General features: G+C 44.0%; 1 protein-coding gene across 1 annotated transcript in view; it reads right to left on the reverse strand.

Moving 5' to 3' along the window:
- DNAH9 (dynein axonemal heavy chain 9) overlaps window positions 1-14,260 on the reverse strand; it is a 299,550-nt gene that overhangs the window by 137,276 nt on the left and 148,014 nt on the right. The window contains exons 37-38 of the mRNA XM_033846740.2: window positions 10,027-10,200; window positions 9,349-9,556 (exon numbers count right to left, since the gene is read on the reverse strand). Coding sequence (XP_033702631.1) covers window positions 9,349-9,556; window positions 10,027-10,200 — 382 coding nt within the window. The remainder of the gene's footprint in view (window positions 1-9,348; window positions 9,557-10,026; window positions 10,201-14,260) is intronic.

Consider the following 14,260-nt stretch of genomic DNA (forward strand, 5'->3'; position numbering starts at 1 on the left):
ATCTCGTTTTTCTCTGCCACTGCTCCTCTCTTCACTCCCTCTGCTCCAGCCATCCTGCTTCTGACTCACTCGTCACTCACGGCCTCGGGGCCTTTGCTCTGGCTGCTTCCTGTCTGCAGTCCTCTTCTCCCAAATGCCAGAAGTTTGCTCCCTCACTCCCATTGTGCGTTTATTTACTCAAGTGCCATCTTCTCAGCAAGCCCTTTCCTGGCACTCAGGCCCAAATTAAAACCCCACCTCCTATTCCCTGCCCTTGCTTCATTTTTCTCCATAACACTTATTACCACTTAATATCCTCTATGTCTTTCTTATCCATCTTGTTTATTTATCTCCCTTCCTCCACATTATAAACTCCACAAGGCCAGGAATCTTTCTCTGTTCGGCTCACTGTCATAACCCCAGCACCTAGAATACTATTTAGCACAAAGGAGGGTATTCAAAAATTTATTAAAGAATGAATGAATGAATGACTTTTATTATGATAACAAACTCCATGAATAGACAAAGAAAGACTTATCATCCCCTCTTTGTAACTAAGGAAACAGAGGCTAAGGCAGGCTAAATGCTGTGCTGGAATTAGAACCCAGGGCTGTTGATACTCATTTCAGTGCTTCTTTCATATCACTGGAGAAGAGAGGGCTTGTGAACCACTATGTCCCAACCCTTCTCCAGGGCTTCCTTGACCACTGCAGTCCCACGATTCCTCCAGTCTCTGAGCACCAGAGCCGTGCATTCATTCACTCACAGAGCATCACTAGGGACCTGGCTTTGTGTGGAGGACTGGATGTGCACCATATCACTGGCCCCTCAGAGCATCCCTAGCATGCATTGTCATCACCTTTAAAAACTTCTTTCAACAAATGAGAAAACTGAGCTTTAGGGAAGTAGAAGGACTTTATCCAAGGTCATACAGCTACTGAGGGCAAAGTCAGGATTCTAACCCAGGTCTGACTATGGCATCTTATGTAACCACCACAGCAAAGTACTTCTTAAACTTTACTACGACCTGGCTTCCACCCTTCAGAAATCCCAGGTTTAGTTAACTCATTGCCTGACCATGTCTTTGACAGAGATCATTAATAATTAACTGTGTCTTACTTTGAACTGACATGATTTGTGTATCTGTGTTTGAACAATTTTCCTTTCATATTATCCAATTTTTCACATTAAGATGTTTCGGTTATATTGTAAGGGCTTTTCATTTATTCTTTCAAAAAATAACATACTTTGTATGATTATAAAATAATACCTATTCATTATATAAAAATTGAAAAGCATAGAAAATCATAAAGATGAAAATGAAAATTGCCCATAATTCTATCACCTATAGCAGTAAGCATTACTTTCAATATTTTGGTGTATTTCATTCTAGTCTATTTGCTCTGTTAGATTTTTTCCTTTACAAAATTGGAATTATACTGTATATTCTGCCTGTATATGTTTTTTTCATTTCTCATATTTTAAACCTCTTTATATGATAATACCTAACCTCCCAAAACACGATTTTTAATTGCTGCATTGTGTTCTATAATTTGGAGGTGCCAAAATTTATGGAATGGTTTCCCTACAGTATGAAACATGTTGTTTTCAATTTCCTTATACTTTGAAACCCCCTCCCCCCATTCCAAGTAGAGTGTCTTGCCCACTAGGTGGTCTTTGATGATTTAATTTTGTGTCATCTCCTTTTTGGAAGATATTCAGGCAAGTGGCGAGCGTTGTCTATCTGTGATAACATAATGCTCCTTTGAAGTTGCGAGTTTGATCAGATCTTTTTTAAGGTCCTGTCCAACCTTAAACTTTTAATGAACAGGTGATGGAGATTTGTTTTACACAAGGACTCAGACCCCTGAGCTCCTATCTAATTAGCGTAATTACGCACTCAAATATCTGTTGAACTAATACTTCAAATCGCAGTTGGATGGCAGAATTCAGGACAGTGACGAGCATCGTTTTGGCTCACTCGCTTCACACTGCAAATATATGCCCAGTGATGCTGTGACCCAGTTCTTTACCTCTCCTTTTCCCTTTCTAAACTGTCCTGTCTATGGGTCATTGCAAATTATTTTAGTTTTAAAAATTCCTTATATTTTCAAAATGAATGAGAAAAGGCTTAAGTTATTTCAACAGACATAAAATAGACCAATTAAAATAAAGGCTAAAAAGGGATTCCAAAACAATATAGAAGAAACTTATTTGTACCAGTAATCAGGGATGACATAGTTACTGTAACCAAATAAAAATGGTCACATTGTTCTTTAAGAACTGCCTCCTTGAAAGCTCAGAACTAAATCTGTGTTAATTACAGTAACCATGTCACCCCAGATCACTGGTATAAACCCATCTCTACTTTTGTATGAAAAAACTTTTCAGGCACTCAATTCTAAAAGGCATATATCGTGGAAACTTACAAAAGGGGTATCATGCTGCAAAATGGGCATGGAGATATTAAAAAAAACCCTGAAAATTATCTTTTATTGTCCTAACTTTCAATCAACACCAAAGGGTGGATCATTAAATGGTAACTCAGCAAAGGGAAAGAAAGCAGTGCAACTGCGTCTGTGGCATTTAGAGCAGCCTCTGCCTCTCTCAGCCAAGGTGTCAGTGTTATTAATCTGTGATTTGTGCAGCTGCTGGTGAATTATCAAGTGAAGTCTGAGAGTTTCAATGACCACGTGAAGGCCCTATTTTATTTATTGTCAAAGGCGGAGACGTCCATGTGCTCCAGATATCAGATGAATGGAAGCAAAGTTGGCATTCTATTATGGAAATTTAGATGCATGACTTACTGTCTTATCAAAGTGGATGGACACTGTAGCTCAGTGAAATAAGACAGCCTGGCTATTAACTCACTGTGTGACTTTGAGGGAAGTCCCTTAACACCTCTAAAGCCTCATTTTCTCATCTTGTAAAAATAAAGATCATCAGATCCGTGATGGACACCATTTCCTACTTCCTTCTCCTTAGTCACTTTCCAGCTGGGGCGGCCACGTGACACAGTTCTGAACAGTAACACACACACATAAGTCAGTGGGGTTCCTGGAGAACTATCATTTCCTGACATGGGCACTAACTCTTCCCTTTATCTTTTTTTTTTTCCATTTGGAATGCAGATGTGATGGCCAGAGCAGCAGCCATTCTGCTACCCTGAGGTACCATCTAAGAGACTAATAGTTACTATAGCCTCAATATCATTGAACCATTGATTCAGCATTAGCAACTGCCTACCTCAAGACTTCTTGTTGCATGAAAAAAGAATCTCTGTTTATGTCACTATCATCAGATTTTCTGCGGCTTGCAGTCAAAAGCATTACTGATAATACAGTGGTTTGGCAGAGTATAAACTTCAAATAAAGCAAGTGCTATCTGCACTGGTGAGCAATGTGAATGCCTTGAAACACAACCCGCATTTGCATTTAAAGGAATTTTGAATCTGAGTTTAGAAAAGTACTCAATGGAGACCCCAGAGCTGGATGCAATAAGAGTGGAGAGATGCAGGGAGTATCAAGCAGCTGCCTTCTCTATAAAAGAACATCTGATTTTGAGAAAAATGGCATTCAATGGACTAGCAGGATGAGTGAACTGCAAAGCATCCCCCTGGAGACCTCAGTGAATTGACATGCTGGGGTGAAGTTACTGCCCATTTGAAAGCTGGAACATTTTTTCCAAAAACATTATTTTTGTTTTAGCATAGTTTATGTTAAATGCCTTTTTCAAGCAAAAGGGGTTTGCTTGTGTTCCTTTTTGTGTTCCTGGCAGTTGGGGCTTAGAGATTATTGCATAATATTTATAGATTTTTAAAGTTGAGAAGGATTTTAATATTGTTAGAATAACAGCTTCCATTTACTGAGCACTTATTGTATGCTAGGAATCATTTTGAGTGTTTTACATATTTTATCTTGCTATTCAGGAATGAAAAGAATGAACTATTGCACCCTCAACAACATGGATAAATCTCAAAATCATGCTGAGTGAAAGGACCCAGACAAAAAAGAGGGCCTATAGTATGATGATTCCATTGTATAATTATATAAAATTGTATACATTGTATAAAATTCTAGAAAATGCAAACTAACCTATTGTGACAGAAACAGACCAGTGGTTGCCTTAGGCACAGGACAGGGTGGGGGGGGGGTTGGGAGGGAGGGAGGGATTACTAAGGGAGGTGAGGGACTCACGGAGGTGATGGATGTATTCATTATTTCGATTGTAGTGATGGTTTCATGATGGGTAAATATTTCAAAATGTATCAGATTGTATACTTTAATGTGTGCCATGTATTGTATGTCAAATATAACTCAAAAAATGTTTTTTAAAAAGGAAAATGTTGGGGCTTCCCTGGTGGCGCAGTGGTTGAGAGTCCACCTGCTAATGCAGGGGACGTGGGTTTGTGCCCCAGTCCGGGAAGATCCCACATGCCGCGGAGCAGCTGGGCCCGTGAGCCATGGTCGCTGGGCCTGCGCGTCCGGAGCCTGTGCTCCGCAACGGGAAAGGCCACAACAGTGAGAGGCCCGCATACCGCAAAAAAAAAAAAAGGAAAAGGTTAAAAAAATTATCCTGCCTTTTAGTAGGAAAATGGATAAAAGAGCTGTGATTTATTCACACAAGGGAATTCTATGCAGCAGTGAAAAACCAATGAAAACGTTCTGCATGCATTAAAACAGACAGTGATGAAAAAAGCAAGTTGCCAAAGAAGTTACAGTATGATACATATTTAAAATTTAAATACACACAACAACATGGTGTATTTTATGGGTACATATATGTATCAAAAGCGTAAATTTGGAGTAATGCACATCAACTCTAGTGGTCCTAGGCCGGCTAATGAGGGGCAAGACAGAAGAAAGGATGGGGGTGGTATGTTGGCTGTACTTAAAATGCTAAGATCCACAGCAAAATGACAAAATGTTAACATCTGTGAAATCTGGGTTGTGGGTACATGGGCATCTGTTACACTATTTTCTGTACTTTTCTGCATGCTTGAAATATTTCATAATTTTTAAAAAGTTTAAGTCATTCTCCATCCCACTCTTAGCATCCAGTTCCCCTTGCCAGGGGCAACTGCTGTTTCTTGTGTGTCCTCCTGGAGATATTCTTAGTACATACAAGCATAGATGTATGACCGTGTGTGTGTGTGTGTGTGTGTGTGTGTGTGTGTGTGTGTGTGTGTGTGTGTGTGTGTGTGTGTGTGTGCAAACTTTTATCTCTTTTTAAACAAGATATACTTTGGAGCATACTATATACACTGTTCTGTATCTTGCTTTTCTCACTCAATAAAGAGCATGGAAATGGTTCCAACTCAATTCATACAGACTTTCCTCATTCTTTTTTAACAATGCTTAGCATTCCATCATATGGATAATTAGGCTATTTCCCATCTTTTACATTACAGACACATTATAAACACACTTTCTGCACATCTGTCTGGGTATACTATCTGGCCTTTAAAGCAGACTACACCACATCACATTGAATCTTCTCTTAATTCCAAGGGTCTTAAGTACAAACAGCAATGAAAATGTTGGGCTTCAAAAGAGTGATGGGCTCCTGACGTGGGTGGGACAGTTTGCCACCTTTCTGATGCCAGAGCAGCTACCCTTTGGGTTCCTGCACCTCCTTTTTATGTTTTCTATTTCCTGTTGGATATCAGGCTCTTTGCTCCCACTTTTCTAATTGTTGGTAGCACCCTTTTCCCTGCCATTTTGTTGCTTCTAAAATGTTTTCAGCTAAGAAGCCAGATAAGAAAACTTGTTTGGCCTGTGACTAAAGTAATGGATGGGAGGTTCCAAGCAAGGGAATCCAGTATTTTTCAGAGTCAGGAGTAGGACACTCCTCTCCTTTTCCTTGGTTATGAATTTTCACTCTCTGGTGAAAGCATTTTTTTACATTATAAAATCATTATAACAGGACTCTAGAAAACAATTTCTCTAGACGACTCAAATAGTACCACTAATAATAAGAGGAATATTATCAAATATTTATTTCAGTTTCCAAAGTGTTTCTTATCAGGGAGGTAGTATAGCCTAATGGTTAAGAGCACAGGATCTGAAGTCGGACTGTCTGGGTTCAAACCCTGGTCCACCACACTTGCTGTGTAGCCTCAAGTAGCTTATTTAACTTCTCTGTGCCTTGGTTTTCTCATCTATAACATGGGGGTTATACAAATACTTTCCAAGGTTGTACAAGATTAAATCATTTAAAAACGTGTAAAAGTCTAATCTCAGGTTAGCGCCTGACACATCCCTGGCGAATGTTTGATAATATCAGTTATTATTATTACTATTATCAGTGTAGTTATAGTAGTAGTAAGAGTGGGCAGACCTGATAATCTGATCAGTCACTGGACTCAAGGCTTGCAAGTAAGTGTAGAGGTAGATATGTTCAGTAGCAAAACAGTGTTAGGATGTGAACCAGCCAGGCATGTGAAGTCTGCTTATGACCGCTGCCGGGTGTGAACGTGACGGTGCCAGGACATGACAGTGCCAGGTTATGACATTGTGTAGCTTGATGGTGGCTGAGGTGTCATGGAGTCAAGATGAAGTTAGTGGTTTGCTGGAGTTGCCTCTTGAGAGCTGACTGTTAAAACAGGGAACTTAAGGGGCTTCCCTGGTGGCACAGTGGTTGAGAATCTGCCTACTAATGCAGGGGACACGGGTTCGAGCCCTGGTCTGGGAGGATCCCACATGCCGCGGAGCAACTGGGCCCGTGAGCCACAACTACTGAGCCTGCGCGTCCGGAGCCTGTGCTCCGCAACAAGAGAGGCTGTGATAGTGAGAGGCCCGCACACTGCGATAAAGAGGGGCCCCCGCTTGCCACAACTAGAGAAAGCCCTCGCACAGAAACGAAGACCCAACACCGAAAAAAAATAAATTAATTAATAAAACTCCTACCCCCAACATCTAAAAACAAAAAAACAGGGAACTTAGTAAGCTGGTGGTTCAACACAGCCATTATTTAAAAACATAAATTAGATAAACTTACAAGTAAGTAAATTATATTAAAAACAAAGGTAATGAATATTCAAAACTCATCATGTGAAAATTATGTGACTACATTTTACCATTATCTGTGCTCTTGAGGTTATGTCCACCTACTGAATCTGCAGAGCAGAAATAGGATGCATGGTGCTCTGCTGTGCTTCTCTTCCCAACTCCATGTTCACGGACATGGTGGGGGTCGCCTGAAATTGGTCATGGTGGGAGTAATTACACGTCAGAAACTGGTAAACACACAGACCAGGGCTTGATTGGTTTCGCTGATTGTGTAGACTTAAGAAAACAATTAAATTTAAAAGTGTATCGTGTCTGTAACTGCTCACATTGTGAAAAGCAGAAGAAAATCGGAGTGTTCTTTCTCAAACAGAAGATGCTCACATCACTGACAAACTACTTGTTCTAATACAAGTCTCCATCACTTCAGTTTGTCTTGTTATCAGGGCGGGAATGACAGTCAATTGCTAGATTGGGACCGAAGGTGTGAGACTTTTACCAGCCCAGCAGCGGATGAAGCCCAGAGGCTGATTTGACAAAGAGGTGAAGTCTCCCTGTCGCTGAGGGGATGACCTTAACTTCCATCCACAAGCTTCAGGCGCTAACCTGCTGTGAGAGGTAGAGACAGTGCAGCCCCCACTAGCATGAGGAGCTGGCTGGATCCCAACCCTGGAAGAGCTGGCAAAGTGGTGCAGAAAGAAGGTGGGGAGTGAGCTGTTGTCTCACATGGGAACTGGGGAAAGCACAGTGCTGGCAGCACCACACGTTGACTCTCTGTGGTTCACACTGAGCAGGGGCCACAGAAGGACCAGACCAGGTTCACTTTCAGGTATAGGCTTGGCTTATAACTTTCCAATCTGCAAACAGCCCATAGGCCGAGCTCCTCGTTTTTAGTGGACTGTGCATTCTAGGGGTGGGGATGCACATGGTCTCACATGGGAAAGCCCGGGCGGAGGGACAGAGAGTGGGGCAAGGCTGTTACACTGTGAGGGGTGAGAGCAGGGCTCCTCCCCAGCCCTGTCACTCCCTTCCTTTTGTTGGGAGGTTGGCTTGGGCACTTCTTCAAAAGGAGGCTGTTTCTAGGGTTAATGTGATGAGTGTTTCTATATAAAAGGAGAACCGACAGTAGGTGAAGGTCAAGGAGAAAGTGGGTGGCGAGGGGGAAACATCTTATGTAGTGAGCCCTGGACCCTGAAGCCACACCCTGAGGACCCATGTCCCCTCGGGAGCCCAACGTGTAAACTCCCAGTGAAATGCACGCTCCATGTGGCCAGCAAACTGGGTGTGCCACACCAGCCTTGCCACTTGATGGTGACCTTGGGCAACTACATACTTTTTCCTGAGCCTCGGTTTCCCCATCTATGAGGTATGAGGGGTGAATAAAATGATCTCTAGAGGAACATCCACTGCCAGAAGTCTACAAGCCCATGGAAATCTTCCAATGGGTTTTCTGTTTTCTTTGTCATCAAGGTGCTGACCTGTACTGTGTTGAAATTCCGCCCCAGGGGAATTTAGCAGGCCAGGGAGGCACTTAGGGAGAAAGGATGGGAAAGGGGACCTTGCTAAGGTGCTGGAAAGTGGGACACAGAAGGGAGGGGAGAGGAGAGAAGGGGAGTGGGAGGGGAAGGAACAGTGCTGCCGCTGGGAGTCAAGCCTGGGAGGTGCCTGACTTCTGCTCCAGCTCCAGCTCCCGTAGAAGGAGTGGACACTCAGACACCCCACCCCCTCCTCCACGCCCCCTGGGCCCCTTATGTAAGCAGCTCCTTGCAGGAAACCGCTCTCAGCAAGAAGCCCCTTTTCCTGTCACTTGAGCAAATCGATTGCAACTAACTTTTAAACCAGGCGCCCACACGCTCTGCTCACCTGTGACCCAAGAACAGCTTTCAAATCTTTTAATCATACAATGCCTTGCCTAACCCCTCAGTTCTTCCCTTAGATCAAAGAAGTAGAAATGGAGAATAAGTAATTAACAGATGACCAGATCTCTTCCCTGGCTTCCCCTTCAGTCATCTCGCAAGTCAACTGTGTGACCAAACTGTGTGAACAGATAACACCTAGAGGAAGATCACAAGGCACCGACAAGCCTGCACACGGTGGGGCGTGGCGAGGACTCTGACCCCCACCTCAGTGATTAACTGAGATGACTTCTCTCTGTCTCTCTAAAAAGTTTCACGGCTGAGCAGACTCTTGGGAGATGGTTTTTGGAGGACGCTGAGGCCACCATCTCCTCAGATTGCCAGCATTCTGATTAAAGGCACCTTTTTCTTCTGTTGACACCATTTGCAAGTATGTAATTGATTTTGTGAGCAGTGAGCAGCGGGACCGATTCACACGATTTATTGATGTATTCCGTAACACTGACCTTGCAGCATCGCCGACGTGGTGTAGTAGTTGAACGGCACGTTTTTCACCAGGTATTCCTCGGCGTCCAGGCTGGCCAGCCTCGCTCCCACCAGCACCGACTTGCCGGTGCCCGCGGTCCCTACCAGCATGACCGGCTGCCGCCGAGCCAGGAGCCGCTCCAGGAAGTAGCACACTCGGATGGTCTCGCTCGTGTGCACCAAGCAGGCCTGGAGTGGGAACAGGATGAGTGTGCCGGGGGCTCGTGGGAGAAACAGATGCTGTTCCGGAGCATTTCAGGGGAGGGAATTCCTCTGGGGTCGGGGAGCTCACTACCCTGGGGAGGAGGGCCCCCCTAATAGCCAGTGAGACCCTCCTACTAACTCATGCTCTGGGTAGAGAGCAGGCCCTTCCCCCTCTGCCAGCGCTGTCTGCCTCCCTGTGGCCTCTCTTTTAGAATCTTCTGCCCTGGCCGTCCTTCTTCTCCTCCAAGGATGTGAGGGTCTGGTAATTAAGTTACCTAGGCTTTGGGAGATCTTGTGACTTCATTGCACCTATAATTTCCTCTGAAAAGACAAGTAGCTGGGGATGACTAATTCCTAGTGAGGTTAAACCTTTCAGACATCCATAAGGGGCTGCCGCTAGAGCCACTGCAGATCCTGGGGACACTGCACGTCCTTGGTCACTCAGCCACACTCACCTGCAAAGGCATCTCAGGGTCAAATTCAAACTGGGGGATGAGCTTGGACCAAGGCTCGAATTTCTTGGTCTCTGGGTCTATGTAATAGTCAAAGATGGTTCCTTGGGAGGGAAACTTGACTGTTTTGAACTCGGTCAGCCACCATTTGCTGAACTCTGCCCGGTCGTCCACGAGCTGCCAAATCAAAGCAGGTCAGGAGTCAAGGCTCTGCAGAGCACAAGAAGCCTGGAGAGGCTGCCCTGCATCGGGCAGAAGGTCAGGACCGGGAGCAAAGAGGGCTCCTGCTTATCCCCCGAGGATCGACCCCGACAAGGCCCAGCTAAGCAGGGGCTTCCCTTGAGCATGTACATGTGCCCCTGCTTGACCAGGTGGCTGGGTCGCCCTGGCATTATGCATCTCAGAGCACTGGCAGGTGGAGGGTGAGGGAGGGAGGTGTAAGAACACAGAGGAGAGTAGGAGCCTATGGCCCCAAGATGGGCAAGTGCAGCCAAGATCTCCTGAAGAGACAGATCCACCCCGGTCCCCCTAGACTCCCAAGGCTCTGAGCAATGTCCAGGACAGCAGTCAGGGATGGAAGGAATAAAATGGTGGCTGTTGACACGTGGGCGCACAGGATGGTGCGGTGAGAAGAGCCTCAGCTGCGGAGTCGTGCACATAACCACTGACAAATCACATCTTTCCATGCCTCCGTTTTCTCATCTGATTCTAGGAAAGGGTATTTCTAAATTTCTTTCAAGAGCTAAAATTCTAAAAATCTAGGAGAAGCAGAGACAAAGGTATACAGGTCTTTCTGATGGAAGGAATAGGTAGCACTATATATGCATACATGTTAGATCATGAGCCCCTAAGGATGGGGCTGTGCACCCGTGTACTCAAGCCAGTGAGTCCAAACTGAAACACAACACACAAAAAAACATCCCAAACATACCCGCTGCTACTGGCAACTCTCTAGGGGAGCAAACCCACTCTTTGAGCACACAGACCTAGGAAAAATCCTAAAAAGGGAAGAGGTCCAGATTGGGCATTTTAGGAAATGTTCCTGGGGAGGAGGACAGACCACGGAGCTGGGCGCATGGCAATGAATCCGGACTTGGAAGAAATGGCACTCATTTCGCTGTCTATTAGGTAAATAGAATTGAATTCTTTTGCCTTAAAAAGAGAATGGAACTAGGCCTTAATGACAGATTTGTTTGCTGTTCTTATTCTGATCTGAATTCAGATTAAGAGGACACTATCTTCTCAATATTTGTTCTCGCAATCAGAAGCCTTAGGAAAAAAATCTCCATTTTTGACTCATGGATAAAATTCTTTTTTTTTCCTCTGTGTAATTCTTTATTAAAAATACTGCTGTGCACATAGAAACTGAAAGCAGGATTAAAGGTGAATAACCCAGACTGGGATCACGACATTAGAATTTAACATTCTGGTGCTTTTGGGGGAAGTTGTTGACATCCAAATCACAGAACCAAGGTCAAAGCAAAATACAAAGGTACCCTAAAAAATATTTACAATGAAGTAAATATACTAACAGAATTTAAAATAGGTACAAAAAATTAAAATGACCAACATTACATGACTTCAAGGGTTGTCCTTTCTGTGCTTTTATCTGTCATAACAGAAGGTGTGGGAAGTTTATACCCTTAATTCGAGTACTCTCAGATATTAAAATCTTCCTATGAATTAAAAAGACTAACTTTTAGATAATCTCTTAAATGGAATTACACTATGGAAAAGAGCGCTTCCCTCCCCAAAACACCACGGCAGAGCTAAGAGTGCTATTGAAAACCATTCCCAATGAAAACTAAATGAAAACTAAATGAAAAAACAAAGCTTAACATATATGTATTACCTGACACCAATTGTTTTCTGGCTGACAATATTTACTCATGAAAACATATTAGCTGTCTACCTTTGGATAAAATTCTTGAAGACCTTTTAACTTCCTAATGAAAATCATCTTTTAAGTTTATATGGAGAATCCAAGACAAAGACCATCTCTAGAAAGAAGGAGGTTGGGTGCACCTTCTTTCCTCACTCCCAGTTCCACCTTGAGCTACCCCGTCAGTTTCTCAGCCAAGCCATTAGCTGGGCTACACCAACACTGTCTGGCTTCCTGCAATCTGGTGCTTGACCTCACCGTCTACTGTAATTGGACACTGGAAAGACAAGGTCACCTCTGCTGAGTCATCCCATGGCCTTTTCTCAGTTTGGCTCTTTGAGTGACTCGTCAGCAATGACCTCAATGAAGAGGCCCCTTCTGAACCCCATCTCCTTAAGGTTGTGACAATTCTCTGGTCCCTTTTCTGCACTAAGTCTGTACTGGCACACAGTGTGGTACAACGTAGCAGAGTTTGGAACACAATATCACCTCATTTGGTCTTCACAATGCTCTAAGTCAACCTGGCTACTGAAAATTACTCCTATTTTATGTATGAAAACACAAAAGCTCAAAGGTTACACCTCTGGCAGCAAATGGCAGAATTGGGAGTTGAACCCAGGTTCTCAGTTGCCCAATCTGGTGCTCTCTTGAGAGATCATTTACTTCTGAGAGATAATTCCCTGGGATTGCTGCAAAGTATTTAGCCACGATCCACCCCTCCCTTTTTTAGTAGAACTTCTACCCAAGTATGGGCTGTATTTTGTATTATATTCTGCTTCGCTTTAATAACAGCTTTTTAAACATAAGCACCATTGGTGTTCCTGATGCAAATATTTTGGCCAGCTTCATACTTTTTGATTTACAGCACTATTTTGTGTTGGGCTTGAATGCAGGCTGTGTGGGGGGCTTGGACAGTCCCTGCTGCTAAAAGCTTTCTCCTGTGTTCTCTCCTCACGTGCCAGCACAGCCGCCAACAGCTCCATGTGCTCCAGAGCCCGCGGCGCCTGGAGGGATGCTTTCTCCCGGGCTTTTAAAAAGAATTGAGTGGATTTAAATTTTTCTACACGGAGACAGAAAAATTGGCCAAGAGTCTTTATCCTGATACCCCACTGCCTGCTCAGCGCCAGCGTGAGAGAGAAGCCCAGCGGTGGTTGCTGTCTGACATTTCAGCAGGCGAAAGGTCAGGGACTGCATTTGAGGGAAAGCCACAACCTCTGCGCTCCGGATCTCTGCACATTCATCGAGGCTCTCGTCCATCCTGGTGGATGCATTGGCTCCTTGCCTCAAAGCGGGAATGTGGAGCTGGGAAAGAAGCAGTCCATGGAGAAGCTCCAAGGGCCGCAGCACAGACTGCATGAAATTCTCAGCTGTCAAACTCCCAGTCCAGGCATCCTCCTGCCCTTGGAGCATCCCCCTTCCCCGCCAGCGTCTAGCTCCGGAGAGGAAGCTGGAGAAAGGCACACCTCCAGGGGCTTCTGAGAGCTGCTTTCTGAATTGTGAGCATCAAGAACATGTAGGGGGTAATGGGAGGTAGGATGAATGTTGTAATCAGAGCCCGTGAAAACACAGAATAAACTGATTGTTAATTCTAAATTAATTGTTAATTCTTCCAGCTCACCTTCGTTTTGGATTCTTAGAACATGGTTTGCCCTGGGAGGCTGAAATTTTTACCTTTTTATTTGGAAAAGCCCATAATCAACCCAGACCAAAAAGAGTAAATGATAACTCTCCAACACTTGAAGCTTGGTTTAATCCCCTGTTGTGAGAAAGGCACCAGATATTTGCTATGAAACTGAATATCTGTGGTAGGAGAACCTTAATAATAAACACTATTCTAAGAGCTTTACATGTGGGCAATTAGAACAGCATCCCTTCATTTAATGCTTACAAACATCCTAGGAACTGGGTACCACTATCATCACCCTCATCTCCTTTGCACACACAGGGAGAGTAAGGTGGAGAGAGGTTAAATTACTTGTCCAGGGTCCCCAGGTAATAAGTGGCAGAGTTAGAATTCAAGTCCAGAGTCCATGTTCTCAGCCTCTATATGATACTGCCTGATAGCTAGTCAGTTCTAAAAGACTGGTCTGCCTAACCTCCAATATGTTGTTTCTAGGTAAAGTACCTTTTATTTGGAGGAAACTAAGTAAAGAAAAGGTTGGGAATACACAAGGCTTAGAGAATAGGATGCCAAGACACCCCCAAACAGCATGAAGCTACAGCAGCCAACACCATGAGATGAATACTACTTCGGTTTCCTATCCCTAGATGTCAATTAGTCTTTGGTCTAACCTTCTATGGACAGCTCTGCGTTTCAGGGGTATGAAGATGTGATGGTTGGTACAGAGTGGTACC

The sequence above is a fragment of the Tursiops truncatus genome, chromosome 20, assembly GCF_011762595.2.
Source record: "Tursiops truncatus isolate mTurTru1 chromosome 20, mTurTru1.mat.Y, whole genome shotgun sequence".
Classification (NCBI taxonomy): Eukaryota; Metazoa; Chordata; class Mammalia; order Artiodactyla; family Delphinidae; genus Tursiops; species Tursiops truncatus.